Below are 22051 nucleotides of genomic sequence, written 5' to 3' on the forward strand. Positions count from 1 at the left end.
AATTATCTGAAGAGAAAAAAATTGCAGGGCCACGAGGAAAGGGCAGGGGTCTGGGACTAGCATGGAGACAATGGGCTGAATGGCCTCCTTCTGTACTGAAACCATGCTATGATCTGTACCTCAACTCCATTTACTTACTTTTGCTGCATATTCTTTGATAACCTTACCCAACATTTCAATTGACCAACTGCATCTACAGGCTTTTGGGGGAGAGTTTCAGATTTTACGAACCCTTTGTGTGAAAAAGTGCTTCCTGATTTCATTCCTAAATGGCTTAGATCTAAATTTCAGATTATGCTGCCTTGTTCTGGACTCCTCCACCAGAGGAAATAGTTTCTTAGTATCTATTGGATCCCTTTATCATTTTAAACACCTCAATGAGATCACCTCTCAACCCTCTTAACTCAATGGAATACAAGCCTAGTCTGTGCAGCCTGTTCTCACTATTTAACCCTGTAAGTCACGGTATCATTGTAGTTGAACCTGCGCTGCACCTCCTCTCAGAACAATATATACTTCCTGAGCTGCAGTGCCCAGAATCTACCGGGATAATGTAGCTTAGATGTTCAGCAGATGTTCTAATATGCCGATGAGTGGATTCACTATAATACTGTGTAGGTGCAAATTTATTTATTTAGAGATACAGCACTGAAACAGGCCCTTCAGCCCACCGAGTCTGTGCCAACCATCAACCACCCATTTATACTAATCCTACACTAATCCCATATTCCTACCACATCCCCACCTTCCCTATATTCTCCTACCACCTACAAGTCTTTGGCTATGGGAGGAAACCGGAGGATCCGGCGAAAACCCACGCGGTTCACAGGGAGAACTTGCAAACTCCACACAGGCAGTACCCAGAATTGAACCCGGGTCACTGGAGCTGTGAGGCTGCTATGCTAACCACTGCGCCCCTGTGCCGCCCTTTATAAATTACTAGTTAGGCCTCAGCTGGAGTATTGTGTCCAATTCTGGGCACCGCAGTTTAGGAGGGATATTAAGGTCTGGAATGAGGTGCAGAGGAGTTTTACTAAAATCGTCCAGGGGTGACGGAGATCAGTTATGTGACAAGACTAGAGAAACTGGGATTGTTTTCCTTAGAGCAGAGAAGGTTAAGGGGAGATTTGCTAGAAGTGTTCAAACTTATGAAGGATTTTGATAAAGTAAATAAGGAGAAACTGTTTGCAGTGTCAGGAGGTTCGGTAACCAGAGGACGCACAAATTTAAGGTAATTGGCAAAAGAAACAGAGGTGACTTGAGGAGAAATTATTTTACACAGCGAGTTGTTGTGATCTGGAATGTGCTGCCTGAAAGGACGGTGGAAGCAGATTCAATAGTAAATTTCAAAAGCAAATTGGATACATATTTGAAAAAGAAGAACTTTGCAGGGCAATGGGGAAAGAGCAGGGGTACTGGGATTAACGGACAAATCTTTTTAAAGAATTCATTAAGGCACATAATTCCCTCAACGTGTTGCTGGTTAACTGACTTGAGCTGGCAGAACCGCAGCAGAGACTAGCTGCATGCCGACCTTTTTTTATTTGTTCATGGGATGTGGGCATCACTGGCTAGGTCTGCATTTATTGCCCATCCCTATCTGCTATACAGAATGAAACCGTTGCTCATTAAAGGGACAGTAACACAGTCAAGAATCGTTATTGGAAGGAGATCAGACCCAGGAGGCTGCTCTTATGTACTTCATTGTGAGGTGACTTCTTTCCATGTGGTTTATGTCATAGGTCTTAAGTGAAGAACAGTGAAGAGTCATTACCCCACCCAATGTAGATGCAGGCCCTCTAAAACATCACTCCACCATTGGCAGCCGTGCCTTCAGCTGCCTGGGCCCTAAGCTCTGGAATTCCCTCCCTAAACCTCTCCAGCTCTCTCTCTCTACTTCTTTAAGACGCTCCTTAAAATCTCCCTCATTGATCAAGCTTTTGGACACCTGTTCTAATGGCCAGAGTTTTTCGTTGGGCGGGAGGCCCTGTCCTCTGGCCGAAAAGTCAGTGGTGAGCCCGCTGCTGCCGGTCCTAGGGAGCCAGACCGGGATTGTTCGCTCCCAAGGCCCTTAATTGGTTTTGGACGGGACTTCTACCTCCTCATAGAATCATAGAAAGTTTAAGGCACATACAGAAGCCACTTGGCCCATTGTGTCTGTGCTGGCCGAAAAATGATCCACCCAGTCTAATCCCACCTTCCAGCATGTTGTCCGTAGCCCTCCAGATTACGGCATTTAAGGTGCATATCCAGACTCCTTTTGAATGATTTGAGGGTCTCTGCCTCAACTACTCTTTCAGGCAGTGAGTTCCAGACTCCCACCACCCTCTGGGTGAACAAGTCTTTCCTCACCTCCCCTCTAATTTTTCTACCAATCACTTTAAATCTATGCCCCCTAGTCACTGATCTCTCTGCTAAGGTGACCTCCACTCTATCCAGGCCCCTCAAAATTTTGTATGTTTCAATCAGATCTCCCCTCAGCTTTCTCTGCTCCTAGGAGAATGACCCCAGCTTATCCAATCTTTCCTCATAGCTGCATTTTTCCAGTCCTGGCAACATCCTCGTAAATCTCCTCTGTACCTTCTCTAGTGCAATTATATCCTTTTCTGTAATGAGGTGACCAGAACTGCACACAGTACTCAGGTTGTGGCCTAACCAATGAGTTATACAGTTCCAGCATAACCTCCCTGCTCTTATATTCTCGACCTCGGCCAATAAAGGAAGGGATTCCAGATGCCTTCTTAACCACCTAATCGACCTGTCCTGCTACCTTCAGGGATCTGTGGACATTCACTCCAAGGTCCCTTATTTCATCTACACTTCTCAGTATTTTCCCATTAATCCTGTATTCCTTTGCCTTGTTTGACCTCCCCAAATGTATCACCTCACACATCTCCAGGTTGAATTCCATTTGACACTTTTCTGCCCATCTGACCAGACCATCAATATCTTCCTGCAGCCTACAGCTACCCTCCTTGCTATCTACTATCTATCTTTGTGTCATCTGCAAACTTCTTGATCATGCCCCCTACATTTACAAATCATTAATATACACCACAAAAAGCAGGGGACCCAGTACTGAGCCTTGCGAACGCCACTGGAAACACCCTTCAGTCGCGAAAACAACCGTCAACAATTACCCTTTGTTTCCTGCCACTGAGCTAATTTTGTATCCACCTTGCTGCATTTCCCTGGATCCCATGGGTTTTTATTTTTTTAACCAGTCTGCCATGTGGGAACTTGTCAAAAGCCTTGCTAAAATCAATGTAGACCACATCAACTGCACTACCCTCATCTATCTTCCTTGTTACTTCTTCAAAAAATTTGATCAAGTTGGTCAAACAAGATCTTCCCTTAACAAATCCATGCTGACTATCCTTAATTAACCGGTGCCTTTCTAAGTGACAGTTTATCTTGTCTCTCAGAATAGATTCCAATAATTTTCCCACTACTGAGGTTAGACTGACTGGACTGTAATTATGTAGTCTATCCCTCGCTCCCTTTTTAAACAGAGGTACAACGTTAGCAATTCTCCAATCCTCCGACATCACACCTGTATCCAGTGAGGACTGGAAATTGATGTTCAGACCCTCTGCTATTTCCTCTCTTGTTTCTTTTAACAGCCTAGGGTACATTTCATCCAGCCCTGATGATTTATCATCTTTCAAGGATGCTAATCCCATTAATACTTCCTCTCTCCCGATGTTTATCACATCCAATACTTCACACTCCTCCTCCTTAATGACAATATCTGCATCGTTTCTCTCTTTTGTGAAGACAGACGCAATGTATTCATTCAGGATATGACTGATCTGTGAGCTAATCCCATATCCCTTAATATGTCTGGTTAGCAAAAATCTATCAAACTCAGTTTTAAAATTAACAATTGATCTAGCATCAATTGCCATTTGTGGAAGAGAGTTCCAAACTTCTACCACCCTTTGTGTGTAGAAGCTTTTCTTAATTTCATGGCTGCATGTCTGGTTTTAATTGTTTGGCTATGTCCCTGGCCTTAGACTCCCCAAGCAGTGGAAATAGTTTTTATTTACCCATCTGTTTCCCTTAATAACTTGAAAAATTTGATCAAGGTATCAAGTGACAAGGTATTGGAGGTTTTGGCAGGCTTAAGAGTGGACAAATCTCCAGGTCTGGACGGTTTGTGTCCCAGGATGCTGTGGGAGGCGAGGGTGGAGATTGCTGAGGCTCTGACCCTAATTTTTAATTCCTCTCTGGCCACGGGGGAGGTGCCAGAGGACTGGAGAACAGCTAATGTGGTCCCACTATTTAAGAAAGGTTGTAGAGATAAGCCAGGGAACTACAGACCAGTGAGTCTCACGTCAGTGGTAGGGAAACTATTGGAGAACATTCTGAAGGAGAGAATCTATCACCACTTGGAGAGGCAAAATTTGATTAGGAATAGTCAGCATGGCTTTGTCAGAGGGAGGTCATGCCTAACAAATTTGATTGAATTTTTTGAGCATGTGACCAGGTGTGTAGATGAGGGTAGTGCAGTTGATGTAGTTTACATGGATTTCAGCAAAGCCTTTGACAAGGTCCCACATGGGAGAGTTATCAAGAAAGCAAATGCACATGGGATACAAGGTAACTTGATAAGGTGGATTCAAAATTGGCTTAGCTGTAGGAGACAGAGAGTGATGACAGACAGCTGTTTTAGTGACTGGAAGCCAGTGTCCAGTGGCGTACCACAGGGATCTGTGCTGGGTCCCCTATTGTTTGTCATTTATATAAACGACATAGATGACTATGTGGGGGGTAGGATCAGTAAGTTCGCGGATGACACAAAGATTGGACGAGTGGTTAACAGTGAGGTGGAGTGTCTTAGGTTACAGGAAGATATAGACGGGATGGTCAAATGGGCAGAAAAGTGGCAGATGGAATTTAACGCTGAAAAGTGTGAGGTGATACACTTTGGAAGGAGTAATGTGACACGGAAGTATTCAATGAATGGCCTGACACTGGGAAGTTCCGAGAAACAAAGGGACCATGGCGTGTTTGTCCATAGATCTCTGAAGGCTGAAGGGCAGGTTAATAGGGTGGTGAAAAAGGCATATGGGACACTTACCTTTATCAATTGAGGCATAGATTACAAAAGCAGGGAGGTCATGTTGGAGTTGTACAGAACTTTGGTAAGGCCACAGCTGGAGTACTGTGTGCAATTCTGGTCGCCACATTATAGGAAGGATGTGATTGCATTGGAGGGGGTGCAGAGGCGATTTACCAGGATGTTGCCTAGGATGGAACATTTAAGCTATGAAGAGAGGTTGGATAGGCTTGGGTTGTTTTCACTGGAGCAGAGAAGACTGAGGGGTGACCTGATCGAGGTGCACAAGATTATGAGGGGCATGGACAGGGTGGATAGGGAGCAGCTGTTCCCTTTAGTTGAAGGGTCAGTTACGAGGGGCCACAAGTTGAAGGTGCGGGATGGGAGGTTTAAGGGGGATTTGAGGAAGAACTTTTTTACCCAGAGGGTGTAACGGTCTGGAATGCCCTGCCTGGGAGGGTGGTAGATGCAGGTTGCCTCACATCCTTTAAAAAGTACCTGGATGAGCACTTGGCACGTCATAACATTCAAGGCTATGGGCCGAGTGATGGCAAATGGGATTAGGTAGACAGGTCAGGTGTTTTAATGTATCGGTGCAGACTCGATGGGCCGAAGGGCCTCTTCTGCACTGTATTATTCTGTGATTCTGTGAAAACGTTCCTTAACCTTCTAAATTCCAGGGAATCGAATGTTGCAAGTCTGATCTTCTCTTAAAGTCGGATTCATGGTTAACTGTATTCCAGGGGAAGTGGTGGCCTAGTGGTAATGTCTCTGGCCTAGTAAACCAGAGGATAGGCCAATGCTCTGGAGACATGGGTTTAAATCCCACCATGGCAGATGGTGAAAAATCCAATTAATAAAAGTCTGGAATTAAAAGCTAGTCTAATGGTGACCATGAAACCATTGTTGATTGTGGCACAGTGGTTAGCACTGCAGCCTCACAGCTCTAGTGACCTGGGTTTGGTTCTGGGTACTGCCTGTTCAGAGTTTGCAAGTTCTCCCTGTGTCTGCGTGGGTTTCCACCGGGTGCTCTGGTTTCCTCCCACAGCCAAAGACTTGCAGGTTGATAGGTAAATTGGCCATTGTAAATTGCCCCTAGTGTAGGTAGGTGGCAGGAGAATGGTGGGGATGTGGTAGAGAATATGGGGTTAATGTAGGATTAGTATAAATGGGTGATTGTTGGTTGGCACAGACTCGGTGGGCCGAAGGGCCTGTTTCAGTGCTGTATCTCTAAATAAATAAGTAAAAACCCATCTGGTTCCCTTTAGGGAAGGAAATCTGCTGTCCTTATCTAGTCTGGCATGTAACCCACAGGCAAAGTGGTTGACTCTTAAAATGGCCTAGCAAGCTAATGGCAATTAGGGGTGCATGAACAAATAAAAAACACCCTGAGTTTTATACCTGTTTCCATGAAACAGTGAGCACTTTTAACCTGCTATCTTTGCTGAATGTTTTTTTTTCCAACAAGATCAATCACCTTTATGAATCCTTGTTAAGCTTTTCCCTTTTCAGTCATTGTTTCTCTACTCACCTCTGTCTCTGTGATTCTTTGAAGAATCCTCTGACACCTCAATTAATGGATTAAACAAGATCCTGGATACTTCAACTGCAAATACCAATTGGAAAGACTTAATTAAAAGGTCAGCGTGCCTTTCATTTCGGTCTGTCTTTCTCCAGCTACGTCTTGCAGAGAGACAATTAATTCTTTAACTTACTATCAACATGGCCAATTTTGCTTCTGACTCCAAGTAGTTTTCATTAAATCTTAATAAATCTTTTGGAGCAGTGATAAAGTTTTTTCCCCACAGTCCAGCCTCTTTAATAATTTCAAATATTTTTTTTCATTTTGCTTATCGCCCCTCCTTTCTTTACAACATGAATACTGATCGTTCTCCGATTCCCCACACAAGTGGCTATTATCCACGTTAGTATCCATTTATAATTGTATTGAATAAGGCAACAAATCCTAACGCAGGTCGCAACCCAACCCTTGCTTGTAATCTTCTATTGGAGGGTGGCCACTGGACAGTCATCACAAAAGGAACCCTGTCTGATTTACCCCTCCTTAACCCGGGGGAGGCAAAATATGGGCCTTTACTGCCATCCCAGCTCAGTCCGAATAAAACGTGGGACCTACCAACTCTCATAAGAACATCGGAGCAGGGGGAGGCCATTCAGCCTGGTGCATCAATCAATTAGATCATGGCCTCAGTTCTATTGCACTGTCTTTGCTCCATATCTTTTCGCTCAGTGAATTAATTAAATAATTGGAAGCGATTATTCAAAGTACTTTTGCTTCTGTTTTATAATTGGATTTAACTAAACCACTTGTGTAGCCACTTGCGGAAAGTTCTTGTCGTTCGACTGCAACCCAGACAACATCTAGCATGGACACAAATGGCCTCTTTCAGTTCCTATATTCCTAAATAAGAAGGAGAAAATCTTTGGATTACAATTCGAAATGGCATTGTACTCACCCTTGCCTGCAGCAGGGGTTCACTTTTGCTAAAGTAAGCAAACTGGAAAAGAAATTTTAAAAACAAAGGTCACTCAGCCCTTCCTTCCTCTGCTACATTTAAGCTCCTTCACATAGTCCGACTTCCCTGCTCTTGTCAAACTAACCTCATATTCCTACATTCTCTCCAGACTTTCCATACTTAAGCCTTATCTTGGGATCCTGGCTTTGGCCAATGGGGTAGATCAACAACAAAAAGTTGGACTTTAACATAACATAACAAAATGTCCCAAGGCTCTTCACAGGAGCATTGTAAAGCAAAATTATATCACTAAGTCACATAAGGAGATCGTTTATCGTGAGGGGAATTGAATACAAAAGTAGGGAGATTATGCTTCAGTTAAACGGGGCATTGGTGAGACCACATCTGGAGTACTGTGTACAGTACTGGTCTCCTTATTTAAGGAAGGGTGTAAATGCATTGGAAGCAGTTCAGAGAAGCTTTACTAGACTAATTCCTGGAATGGGCAGGTTGTCTTATGAAGAAAGGTTGGACAGGCTCGGTTTGTATCTGCTGGAGTTTAGAAGAGTAAGAGGTGACTTGATTGAAACATATAAGATCCTGAGGGGTCTTGACAGGGCGGATGTGGAAAGGATGTTTCCCCTTGTGGGAGAGTCGAGAACAAGAGGTCACTGTTTAAAAATAAGGGGTCGTCCATTTAAGACAGAGATGAGGAGAATTTTTTTCTCTCAGAGGGTTGTGAGTCTTTGGAATTCTCTTCCTCAAAAGGCAGTGGAAGCAGAGTCTTTGAATATTTTTAAGGCAGAGGTAGATAGTGTCTTGATAAGCAAGGGGGTAAAAGGTTATCGGGGGTAGGGGGAAATGTGAAGTTGAGGTTACAATCAGATCAGCCATGATCTTGTTGAATGGTAGAGCAGGCTGGAGGTACCGAGTGGCCTACTCCTGCTCCTGCTCCTAATTCATATGTTCGCATGTTCATATATGAGCACAGGTGACCAAAAGCTTGGTCAAAGAGGTAGGTTTTAAGGAGTGTCTTCAAGGAGGAAAGTGAGGTAGAGAGGCAGAGAGGCATAGAGATGGAATTCCAGAGCTTAGGGCCCAGGCAACTGAAGGTGCAATAAAATCGTGGATGCTGAAGAGACCAGAATTAGAGGAGTGCAGATATCTCAGAGGGTTATAGGGCTGGAGGAGATTACAGAGATAGGGAGGGGCGAGGTCATGGAGGATATGAAAATGAGGATGAGAATTTTAAAATTGAGGTGTTGCCAGACCAGGAGCTGATGTAGGCCAGCGAGCACAGGGGCAATAGGGAAACGGGACTTGATGTGTGGGCCAGTGAGGACTGCATTGGAATAGTCAAGTCCAGAGGTGGTGTAGGCAAGGATGAAGGTTTCAGCTGCAGATGAGCTGAGGCAGGGGCGGAGTAGGGTGATATGGAGGTGGAAATAGGTGGTCATAGTGATGGTTTGTCAATATTGACCACCCTTTGAGGACAGGATTCATTCTACATAATCTCTCCAATACCACACAGCTTTAGAGATTTCGCCATGCGAGCAGTAGCTCGTGTGGAGCATAAACACTGGCATAGACCTGTTGGGCCGTATGTGCTTTTCCTGTGCTGTAAGTTCTATGTAACCATGTTTAAAGAACCTTGAGAAATGTTTTGTTATCTTGGCAAAGTTTATAAGGTCTAGACAGACTATGATTCAGCCCTTTAGTCTACCTCTTAGCTTGAGTAGACAACAGACAAGATCATTTAAGTGAAACGGAACTCTTGAGAGAGGGGGCGAGGTCTTTTTTACTGATTACCTTGATTCAGTTCTTTGGTGAAGTAATGGAGAGGATTAATGAGGGTAATGCAGTTGATTTTGTGTATATGGATTTTCGAAAGGCATTTGAGAAAGTATCACGTGTTAGACGTATTCGGAAAATTGAAGGCCATGGGATTAAAGGGGCAGTGGCAGCATGGATACAAAATTGGGTAAAAAATAGAAAGTAGAAATTACTGGTGAATGCTTGTTTATCAGACTCTAGGGAAGTTTACAGTGCTGTACCCCAGGAGCTGGTATTACGACCACTGCTATTTTTGATATATATTACTGATCTGGATTTGGGTATACAGAGCAAAATGTGCAGACGACACGAAACTTGGGAATGTAGTAAGCAGTGAGGAGGTCAGTAACTGGGTTCAGGAGGACATAGACAGACAGGTGAAATAGGCAGTCACATGACCGAGGAAATGTGAAATGATGCATCTGGGAATGAATAACGAGGAGAGGCAATAGCAATTAAATTGTGCAATTTTAAAAGAGGGTGCAGGGGCGGAGAGATCTGGGGCTGGATTTTAAAAAAGGGGTCGGGAACCCGATGCCTGGGTGATTTCTGGGTCCTGAGGCTGGGTCTCCATTAAAGGCCTGCTACCCAAATCCGAACTCGATAGGACCTGACGACATGTGTCAGGTTCGGGTCGCGTCACTCTTCCAGGTCTGGCCTTCGGGCTCGGGATCGGGTCGGGCCGGGTCCCGTTCGGGCACACACAGTACTACATTTTACTCTGCTGGAAGGAAAAGGGAAGTTGAGTAAGTAAGCGTCAAAATTTGAAAGGCCTGCCTGAGCTGGGAGTCTGGGACGTCAAGGAGGGAAACGTGCATCCGGACTCCACAGACTCTGAGTCTGCGCAGTGAGTGAGTGAGCGTCTCTGTGAAGTCATCGCGCCTGTACTGCAGCTTCCTTCCATTCCATCCATCCAAAAGTGGTACGTACAGTGAGTGCACGATGGTTGGGTCGGGCTCGGGTCGGGCGTGGGTGCGGAAAAAATGGAAGGACTCGGGCCGGGTTGGGTCGGGGGTCCGATGTGGTTCTGTTGGGTTTGGGTCGGGGTTTGTTCCAGACCTGAGCAGGCCTTTAGTCTCAATGGCATTACTCACACGACGCTATTTTGATATGATAAAGCCTTAATTGGGCAGGAGGTGAGCTCGATGCCCAATTAGTGGCACCGAGGGTCACCAGGAGGCGGGAGCTGCCTGTACAGCGACAGCAGCAAAGGCAGACAGGAGCCAGGATGGGACGTGCTGCTGCCTTTCTAAAGAGAACAGTCAGCTGTTTGGAGGACCAGCAGCATAAAAAAAAAGATGGTGTTCAACCATCCAGAACTGAGCGAATGCCCATGATCCAGAGCAAGATCCCCGAGGGCCCCTTCATTTTCAACCTCAAAAAAAAGAGTTCCCCTTCGCCCCGCTGTGACCCAACAGCTGTGCACTAACCAGCTCCAAACTGTTCGGGTTCACGGGATTCCCATATGAAGACTGCAGTCCTGACCTCCCCGGCTCCTTAACAAGGTCCTCGAGGAGCTTAATGGGCCATTAATTGGAGACGGTGTGTGCCCCATTCCCTACCCACCAGCCCCTCGCCAACACCTCACTTTAACAATTGAAGTATGTCCCGGAGGAGGAGAGATCCAGAGATGCCCTCCTGGACTTCAATTTTAAAATCATGTCCGCACACGGTCCCAACCCCACCGGCAGTTGAAAATCCAGCCTCTGGAGTGGCTACATAAACAAATATATGGAGTTAGGTCATAGATCAATGAATGGTGGAACAGGCCCGAGGAACTAAATGACCTCCTCCTCTTCCTATATTCCTACGAAGGTGGTAGTACAAGTTGATGAGGCTGTTAAAAGGAAAAAACATATGGGATCCTTGGACTTTTTAAAGAGAGGCATAAAGTACAAAAGCAAGGAAGTTATGTCAATTCTGGAAACCAAACTTTAGGAAGGATGTCAAGACCTTAGAGAGGGTGCGGAAGAGATTTATTAGAATGTTATGGGGGATAATGTGATGTGGAGAGACTGGAGAAGATAGAAATGTTCTCTTTGAAGCAGAACAGGTTAAAGGGAGATTAAATAGAGATTTGACAGAGGAAATAAGGGTCAACAATTAGAGGGTGCAAATTTTAAGAAGATTGACAAGAAGTGCAGGGAGGCAATGGGTGAATTGTTGTGATCCGGAATGCACTGTTTGAAAGGGGAGTGGAAGCAGATTCAATAATAACTTTAAAAAGGGAGTTGGATAAATACTTGGAGAAATTTGCAGGGTTATGGGGAAAGAGCAGGAGAGTGGGACTAATTGGATAGGTCTTCTAAAGGGCCAGCATGGGGATGGGTTGAATGGCCTCCTTCTGTCCTGTAAGGTATTGTGATTTCAAACAGAGACTGGTTAAAAGTGGGTTCATCAACACTTCTGAAAATATATGGGAAAATTAATTTTCCTGGTTTGGATATATAATCTATATATATACACGGAGACGTGTGAACAACCGGAGGGGTAAAGCCTACTGGTCTGATATTCCAATGGGGCTGTTCTGATGCTGAGGGGAGCCCAGCCCTGGAACACAAGGAGTGAAACTAGTCTTCAGTGATAACGAATCAACAGCAGTTTGCCCTTTTCCTCTCAGCGAGTTTGGCACGGTCGACAGGATTTCTGGAACAACCTGCCACATTCCCCACTGACGGAAGCTCACTCCCATCCCATGCCACAGAGAGATGGTGGTGCAGTGATAATATCACTGGGCTAGTAATCCAAAGGCCCAGGCTAATGCCCTGGGAACATGAGTTCAAATCCCATCATGGCAGCTGGTGTAATTTAGATTCAATTAATTGCCCTCTGAAATGGCCTAGCAAGCCACTCACTCAGTTGTCAAGGGCAAAATAAAAGTACCCATTGTGGAGGGGATACAGAAGTGGGAAAGGAAAACGGGGAAATGGTTTGGACCCATTTCTCCTGAACCATTTCCTACCCTGGAGAAACAATAAGAACATAATCTTTCTCTTGCTGTTTGTGCAAGAAACTCGAGTAGTCAGAGTGAATGTTGGAGATGTTTTAAATAGAGCAAGTCTGCACCGTGTGGGAGATATTTAATCAGGATTAGCGCTGTCATATACAACAGCTTGTAAAGGGTTCAGTCAATTTAATTAAGCCCTGGTTTATGCAGAACTGAAAACGTATTTATCACCATCTGTGTACTGGCAGAACACAATGAGAGAGGTCCCAGGGTCTGAGTTGTGGACCGATTTTTAATTGACCTAATTTTTCTTGCAAATGAAATCAAATTAGCATAATTCACTAATAGGTAATGGCTAAAAGGTTATACTCAAACTTCCACAAACAGTTACACACAAGATTTGTGGGAGTCAGAAGTATTTTGTGCTAACTGTTCCATTCTCAATGTGGGAGCCTGCTCAGTGAATATTAACGTGCATCACAATTGGATCTGATCCTATCTGATCCTGACTCCTGCACATCCGCAGAGGTACACTCAAACATACGAGGGGGAATGTTATGCTCTCCCCAACGTCGGGTTTGGAGCTGGGGGAGAGCATACAATCGGGCGGGATGATGGCAGGGGGTTGGAACCCCGTCATCTTCCCATCTCCACCCAAATTAAGTCCAGGGCAGGAAGGCCTGTGAATGGCCTTCCCACCCCGCTGCCAACTGAGGCCCTTAAGTGGGCAATTAATGCCCAATCAAGGGCCGCATCCTGCCGCTGCATGGGGGAGCAAGGCAAGAAAATCCCTGTGGGTTGCTTGCCAGCTCTGGGGCTGGGCAGGGCCTCTCGTTAAAAGACACAGTGCCTGAACGAAGGACCCAGCATCGGGAAGGGGGGGCCTGCTGATAACCAGCCCCCTCCGCCCTTGCTGCTGAATCCCCTACACCCTGCAAAACCCCTCCTGCCCTGACTCACCTACGGCCGGGGTCCCTCGGTGATCCACAGCTACCGGTGGGTCTATTACTGGCAGCAGCCACCGCCTCCGGCAACTCTCAGAGGGCGGGAATTTCATCACTGGGATCCTTGATCCCCTGGAAGACCCCCCCCCCCCACCATCCAGTTAAGTGCCTATTTGCCTATTTGGCTCTTGATCGGGTGGGCCTTCCCTGGAGGAGAAGACGCGGGGCTCTGAATATTAATGAAAAAAATCATTGGGATTCTGCCAACATTCCTGGATTTGTGTGCAGAGCACTGGAGATGAAGTTTTGCCCAAGTGTGCACTTTGTCCTAAAAGCACTGTATTTTTCTTAAACCTTTCATTCCTTTAGATATCCTGGAATAAATCTAAAACATTTTTTTTTTTGCAAGCTGCTGTGTTTACTCGCCTGTACCAGTTAAAAGCATTCCGGAGGCATTCCCAACCCGGGGGCCCCTGGGATTAAGGGTTCTGCCAGCAACGCAGTCAAAGTGAGAATTACTGATGGAGATTTGCTGGCAGGAAAGAAAACCTGCTCATGGAATTGGAGGCAGAGATTCTGAGGGATCCCCTGTGTCATTGATGGCTCAGCTGAAAATTACAAACAAAAGGCCCACCATTCACTAAAATAAAAGCAAAATACTGCTGGAAATCTGAAATAAAAACAAGAAATGCTGGAACCACTCAGCAGATCTGGCAGCATCTGTGGAAAGAGAAGCAGAGTTAACGTTTCGGGTCAGTGACCCTTCTTCGGAACTAGCAAATATTAGAAATGTCAATGGTTATAAGGAAGTGAGCCGGGGATGGGGCAAGAGATAACAAAGGAGAAGGTGTAGATTGGACAAGGCCACATAGCTGACCAAGAGGTCATGGAGCAAAGGCAAACAATATGTTAATGGTGTGTTGAAAGACAGATAGGGTGTTAATGGGCTGAAAGCCACAAGCACAAACATGAAAAAAAACAGCGGGTAAGCAAACTGAACAAACTACAATGAAATGAAATGAACAAAAGAAAAAAAATTTTTTTTAAATGTAAAAAAGAAAGAAGAAAAAAATGACTAAAAATCAACGTAAAATGGGGGGCCTGTCATGCTCTGAAATTATTGAACTCAATGTTCAGTCTGACAGGCTGTAGTGTGCCTAATCGGTAAATGAGATGCTGTTCCTCGAGCTTGCGTTGATGTTCACTGGAACACTGCAGCAATCCCAGGACAGAGATGTGAGCATGAGAGCAGGGGGGAGTGTTGAAATGACAAGCACACCATTCACTTCCAGTCATGCCTGATTTCTCCCACCTCGCGATACGTCAGCCATAGAATCCACTTCATCCTGTTCAATAAGGGTGGACATTGCCTTAAAATTAGAGCTAGGCTGTTCAGGGGTGATGTCGGAAAGGCACCTTTTCCACACAAAGGGGCGGCACAGTGGCGCAGTGGGGCGGCACAGTGGCGCAGTGGTTAGCACCGCAGCCTCACAGCTCCAGCGACCCGGGTTCAATTCTGGGTACTGCCTGTATGGAGTTTGCAAGTTCTCCCTGTGTCTGCGTGGGTTTCCTCCGGGTGTTCCGGTTTCCTCCCACAGCCAAAGGCTTGCAGGTTGATAGGTAAATTGGCCATTAGCAATTGCCCCTAGTATAGGTAGGTGGTAGGGAAATATAGGGGCAGGTGGGGATGTGGTAGGAATATAGAATTAGTGTAGGATTAGTATAAATGGGTGGTTGACGGTCGGCACAGACTCGGTGGGCCGAAGGGCCTGTTTCAGTGCTGTATCTCTAAAACTAAAACTAAAACTAAAAGGGCAGTGGGAATCTGGGACTTGTTCCAACAAAATGCTGTGGATCCTGGGGGTTATTTGGGGCTTTCAAGACCTGAGATCAATCGAACTTTTGTTGGGTAAGTGTCTCGAGGGATAAGAGGCAAATCCGGAATAGGCTGGAGGGGCTGAATGGCCTCCTTCTACTGCTATGGTCATGCTGTGTAGGTTACGACTTCAACAACAACTCGCACTTACATAGTTGAACAAAATGTTTCTAGACGCTTTGCAGATGTGTAACCAATCCAAAAAAAATCAACTCCACCCAAACAAAGAGATATTAGGAGAGAGACTAGAAGCTTGGTCAAAGAGCTAACTTTTAGGGAAGGTCTTAAAGAAAAGATGGAGACGGAAAGGTGGAGGGTTTCAGAGTTTAGGGCTTAGGTGGCTGAAGGCATGGCTGCCAATGGTGGGTGAAAGGAATTGGGGATGTAGGTCAGTAAACACAGGGGGGGGGGGGCGATAAGTGAGTGGGACTTGGTGCGAGTTAGGATATAAGTAGCAGATCTGGATGAGCTGAAGTTCATGGAGGATGGAAGGTGGGAGGGCCGGCTGGGAGAGTGTTGGAATAATCGTGACTAGAGGCAACAACGGCATGGTTGGGAGTTTTAGCAGCAGATGAGCTGAGGGAGGGATGGAGATGGGTGATATTATGGAGGTGGATGTAGGCAGTCTTGGTAACGGTGGGATATGGATCGGGAGCTGAGATTGGGGTCAGGTAGGATGCCAAGTTTGCAAACAGTCTGGTTCAGATTCAGATAGTGGACTAGAAGAAGATGGAATTCAGAGATCGGGCATGGCGTGCTGTGCTATATCCATGATGCATAAACAAATTTGCATTTATAGAACAGCTTTCATGAACTCAGGATTTCTCAAAGTGCTTTACAGCCAGTGAAGTATTTCCGAAGTGTATTTATTGTTGTAATGTGTGAAACATGGGGCTGAATTTCCCCGGTCCTATGGCGACGGCCTGGGAGGTGGGACGGGTGGTAATATGACGGAGGGAAGGTGTCGGGAGGTGAACCCCATGCCCGATGTCTTCCCACAGCTATGGCACATTGCCAGTGGTGGGAACCTTTGCAGCGTGGCCTTGAGGCAATTAATTGTCAATTAAGGGCCACTTCCTGCCTCTGCCAGCATTTTACCCAGGTCGTGAGGGCCTGCAGCCATGTGGGAAGACCGCCAGGCAAACCCAGGCCCCCTCCCGGGGGGGAGACCCTCCTTTATGGCTACAACATGGATACGGAGGAAGCCCACAGGGGCAATGGCCACCACCAACCTCCCCCCCCCCCACCCCAGCTATGGCCTCTGCCAAGCCTTCCAATTGCCTGGGCCTGCCTGCCTGACCCTCGCTGTCAAAATTCACTTACCTGCTCTTCGAGGGTGCCTTGGCCTCTGATTGGGCCAGCAGCTCTGGTGGTAGGCCACCATCCTCAATCTGACAGTGGCCTCAGCAGTGGCCCGTTAATTGGCTGCTGCTGGTAAAATGCCACCCCAGGGTCCTGCTGTCCACCAGCGTGGGTTGTCTCCCGCTTTCAGCCCTGGTGGTGGGACTTAACCCTGAATGGAAGCCTTCAGCCCATGGCAGTCAATTTGTGCACAGCAAGCTCCCACAAACAGCAATGAAACCATAATAACTAGACAGCCATACCTGATAATTCCTCTCTTCCAGTTACTAACATTTTACAAAGTGTCTAACTGTCCAAAAACATTGTTTCCGGAAGTCACCAGTTTTGGGACAGTTAATCCTCTGCAACATCTGACTTAATCTCTGTTCCTCCTTCTCTTGCTCTCTTCCAGCGGTTGTCGTGTTCGCTTTTGTGCTGTGCTGGCTTCCGTTTCACGTTGGGCGCTACCTCTTCTCCAAATCCTCCGAGGTGGGCTCCTTTGAGATGTTTCAGATCAGCCAATACTGCAACCTGGTCTCTTTCGTCCTCTTTTACCTGAGTGCCGCCATCAACCCCATCCTTTACAACATCATGTCCAAGAAGTACCGGGTGGCTGCCCTCAAGCTGTTCCATGTCAAAAAGGCTCCGAGGAGAACTCCATCGACAGTCAAGGACGAGAGCTGTCCGGCCTGGACAGAGTCCAGTGTAAGCACTTGATCATTGCATAGCAACCAAGAGTTACGGTCACGGCGTTCATTCATAGCCTTGCAGAAGCTGGAGGTAGGCATGGTGGGTCGGACATGATGTATTGGCCACCTGTTGCGTGGGCTGGAAGGGTGTAGCTCCAGTGACGAGGAGTATGAAATTGCCACAGTATAGGAAACCACAAAGAATGAAAAAAAACCACACGATTCTGAAGAATTCAGGGTCCCTTTCACCTTGCCTGTCTAGACTGCAGATCAAGACTATCCAAAAACCATTGGGCTGCATTTTTGATGCAAGCATATAAATATTTCAGCTGCTACTGTGAAACAAGTGAATTTATGTTGGTTCCCAGTCAACTGGTTAATTGAACTCACTGTGAGATAATTATAGGATACTGTGATAAACTACTCAAGAATGTTGTAAATAATCTTTGATTTCATGGCCCGTACTGGGTAGTGAAAGAGTTTCAAAAGACAATTTTGTTACAAGAAAACAAACTCAAATCAGTAACAGTATCAAGCAGGAGAACATAAGAACCGTGTGATGATGAAAGACCAGTCTATTTAGTTCACCTTCTAACATCCTGGTAATCGCATGATACAATAATAATGGAGTTTATTGACTAATCACAGCAATTATTCTCTATTAACTAGTCTACAGCAGACACAGAATGATGTGGGGAAAACTCCCAGTGGTGGAGAGCTTTGAGAACCAGAGGTCCATCTAGACCACTTACCCCCTGTATTAACCAGAATTTACTGAAACCCATTAGGTTTCTTGTTCCAGCACCCATGCAGGTAATCGGGTCCAAACAGTTAATCACCCTTTTAAGATAAAAAGTTCATTCTGCATTTCCTATTTTCTTTTGTTATTCTTCGGATATTGGCTGATATATAATGAAAATGGCATTGTCATGAGCATTGAATCCTAGAAATGACAGACAGAGGTGTGCCAAATTGGTCGATAATATCTGTGCCAGAGCTAAATCCCCCACTGCCAAATTACCCAGTCCATAATCTCCCAGTGCCAAATCCCCCAGCACCAAATCCCCCAGTGCCAGAATCCCAGTGCCAAATCCCCCAGCGCCAAATCCCCCAATGCCAAATCACCCAGTGCTAAATCCCCCACTGCCAAATTACCCAGTCCATAATCTCCCAGTGCCAAATCCCCCAGCGCCAAATCACCCAGTGCCAAATCTCCCAGTGCCAAATTACCCAGTGCCAAATCACCTAGTGCCAAATCTCCCAGTGCCAAATTACCCAGTGCCAAATCACCTAGTGCCAAATTACCCTGTGCCAAATCTCCCAGTGCCAAATCACCCAGTGCCAAATCTCCCAGTGCCAAACCACCCAGTGCCAAATTGCCCAGTGCCAAATCTCCCAGTGCCAAATCTCCCAGTGCCAAATTGCCCAGTGCCAAATCACCCAGTGCCAAATTCCCCAGTGCCAGAATCCCAGTGCCAAATCTCCCAGTGCCAAATCTCCCAGTGACAGTCCCAACAGTGCAAAATCCACCAGTGCCAAATCCCCAGCGCCAAATCTCCTAGTGCTAGATCCCCAGTGGCAAATCCACTCAGTGCCAAAGGTAACTAATCGGTTATTATTTTTTCTCTTAAATCCTTTCATAATTACAATGACATAGGAACAGGAGGAGGACATTCAGTCCCTCGAGCCTGTTCCACCATTCAATCAGATCATGAGTGAACTGAATCATAACTTCATCTACCCACAACCCAACCCCCCCACTAACTTGGTTCCGTAACTCTCAATACCCTTACTTAACAAAAATCTATCAATCTCAGTTTTAAAATTTTTTATTGACCCTCCCCCTCCACCTCCCCCTCCACCTCCCCGCCACCTCACACCACCCCCCACCTCCACCCCCACCCCCTCGACAGCTTTTTGGGGCCAGGAGTTCCAACTGTGATGGAGCGAACACTCCTTCAGGTGGTTTGCTTTGATGACACCCTGCTCATCAATGCTCCACCAAATGATTACTTTCTGCACTCATGCAGGTTATCAATAACTAACAATTATTAAAATAGTTAATCAAAAACAGAAAATGCTGGAAAAACTCAGCAGGTCGGGCAATGTCTGTGGAGACAGAGAAAGATAGTGGTTCAGTGGGTGGAACTCTTGCTATGGCAGCTTATGGGTTCAAGACACTTGAAGACAGAATCGATGCTGGTAAGACTTGGGCAGTACTGAGGGAGTGCTGCACTTTCAGAGGTTCGGTCTTTCAGCTGGTACATTAAACGGAGTGCTCCGTCTACCCTCTCAGGTGAATGTAAAAGAGCCCATGGCCACTAATGGACTTGCACATCTTCAGTTCAGCTTCCACGTTTGGTATATGGAATTTGGAATTCTCCCTGGTGTCCTGGGCCAAAATTTATCCCTCAGTCAACCTCACTAAAACCTGATTATCTGGTCATTATCGCAATGCTGTTTGTGGGATCTTGCTGTGCGCACTTTGGCTGCCACGTTTCCTAAATTACAACAATGATGACACTTCAAAAAGTATTTCATTGGCTGTGAAGCACTTTGAGAAATCCTGAGGGTGTGAAAGACCCGACAGAAATGCAAGTTCTTTCTCAATGTTTTAATTCGGTGACTATCCGTATGATAAAAGGTCATCGAATTGAAGCATTAATTCTGCTTCTCTCTCCACAGATACTGCCTGACCTGTGTATCTGGCCTTCCCTGTCTTTAATTTCAGATTTTGAGCACTTGCAGTATTTTGCTGTTTGCATGATTATAATGCTGTTCAGCAATGAAGGAATGTGCAGTCAGTGCTGAATACGTTGTTCTTTGAACGAGAAGATTTCCACATCATCTGACATATATGTCAAATTGAACAACTGTTAAACAAATGATTGGCAAGATCAACAGTTGCATTTTTGCTGTGTGTTAATGTAAACAGAACGTCCAGATCTGCTTCACGGGGGTTGAGGTAAATTGGACCACAAGCCAAGAAAGCAATCAGGAGATGCAACCAAAACTTGGACTGAAGTGTGAGAACCAGAGCTGATTAATGGCGAGAATGTGGGTGGGGAGGGTGGCAGCACTGGTTGTCCCAGTATTAAAATTAGACCTCCAATGCATGCCGACATGGAATGGGCAGATTGTGCTGTACTACACTCCCGTATCCCTCTGGACTACTAGTCCAGTAATATAACCTCTACACTCCCGTATCCCTCTGGATTACTTGTCCAGTAATATAACCTCTCCACTCCCGTATCCCTCTGGATTACTAGTCCAGTAATATAACCACTACACTCCTGTATCCCTCTGGATTACTAGTCCAGTAATATAACCTCTACACTCCCGTATCCCTCTGTATTACTAGTCCAGTAATATAACCACGACACTCCCGTATCCCTCTGGATTACTAGTCCAGTAATATAACCTCTACACTCCCGTATCCCTCTGTATTACTAGTCCAGTAATATAACCACGACACTCCCGTATCCCTCTGTATTACTAGTCCAGTAATATAACCTCTACACGCCCGTATCCCTCTGGATTACTAGTCCAGTAATATAACCACGACACTCCCGTATCCCTCTGTATTACTAGTCCAGTAATATAACCTCTACACTCCCGTATCACTCTGGATTACTATCCCAGTAATATAACCACTACACTCCCGTATCACTCTGGATTACTATCCCAGTAATATAACCACTACACTCCCGTATCACTCTGGATTACTAGTCCAGTAATATAACCACTACACTCCCGTATCCCTCTGGATTACTAGTCCAGTAATATAACCTCTACACTCCCGTATCCCTCTGGATTACTAGTCCAGTAATATAACCACGACACTCCCGTATCCCTCTGGATTACTAGTCCAGTAATATAACCTCTACACTCCCGTATCCCTCTGGATTACTAGTCCAGTAATATAACCTCTACACTCCCGTATCCCTCTGGATTACTAGTCCAGTAATATAACCACGACACTCCCGTATCCCTCTGTATTACTAGTCCAGTAATATAACCACGACACTCCTGTATCCCTCTGTATTACTAGTCCAGTAATATAACCTCTACACTCCCGTATCCCTCTGGTTTACTAGTCCAGTAATATAACCACGACACTCCCGTATCCCTCTGGATTACTAGTCCAGTAATATAACCACGACACTCCCGTATCCCTCTGGATTACTAGTCCAGTAATATAACCTCTACACTCCCGTATCCCTCTGGATGACTAGTCCAGTAATATAACCTCTACACTCCCGTATCCCTCTGGATTACTAGTCCAGTAATATAACCTCTACACTCCCTTATCCCTCTGGATTACAAGTCCAGTAATATAACCTCTACACTCCCGTATCCCTCTGGATTACTAGTCCAGTAATATAACCTCTACATTCCAGTATCCCTCTGGATTACAAGTCCAGTAATATAACCTCTACACTCCCGTATCCCTCTGTATTACTAGTCCAGTAATATAACCTCTACACTCCCGTATCCCTCTGGATTACTAGTCCAGTAATATAACCACGACACTCCCGTATCCCTCTGGATTACTAGTCCAGTAATATAACCACGACACTCCCGTATCCCTCTGGATTACTAGTCCAGTAATATAACCTCTACACTCCCGTATCCCTCTGGATTACTAGTCCAGTAATATAACCACGACACTCCCGTATCCCTCTGGATTACTAGTCCAGTAATATAACCTCTACACTCCCGTATCCCTCTGGATTACAAGTCCAGTAATATAACCACTACACTCCCGTATCCCTCTGGATTACAAGTCCAGTAATATAACCTCTACACTCCCGTATCCCTCAGGATTACTAGTCCAGTAATATAACCACTACACTCCCGTATCCCTCTGGATTACTAGTCT

At 45.7% G+C, this 22051-nt stretch overlaps 1 protein-coding gene across 1 annotated transcript in view; it reads left to right on the plus strand.

Annotated features, from left to right (window-relative positions):
* The window catches only part of ghsra (growth hormone secretagogue receptor a), a 33529-nt gene extending 16332 nt beyond the window's left edge, over positions 1 to 17197 (plus strand). The window contains exon 2 of the mRNA XM_068041602.1: positions 16893 to 17197. Coding sequence (XP_067897703.1) covers positions 16893 to 17197 — 305 coding nt within the window. The remainder of the gene's footprint in view (positions 1 to 16892) is intronic.
* Positions 17198 to 22051: the final 4854 nt, after the last annotated feature.

The sequence above is a fragment of the Heterodontus francisci genome, chromosome 11, assembly GCF_036365525.1.
Source record: "Heterodontus francisci isolate sHetFra1 chromosome 11, sHetFra1.hap1, whole genome shotgun sequence".
Lineage (NCBI taxonomy): Eukaryota > Metazoa > Chordata > Chondrichthyes > Heterodontiformes > Heterodontidae > Heterodontus > Heterodontus francisci.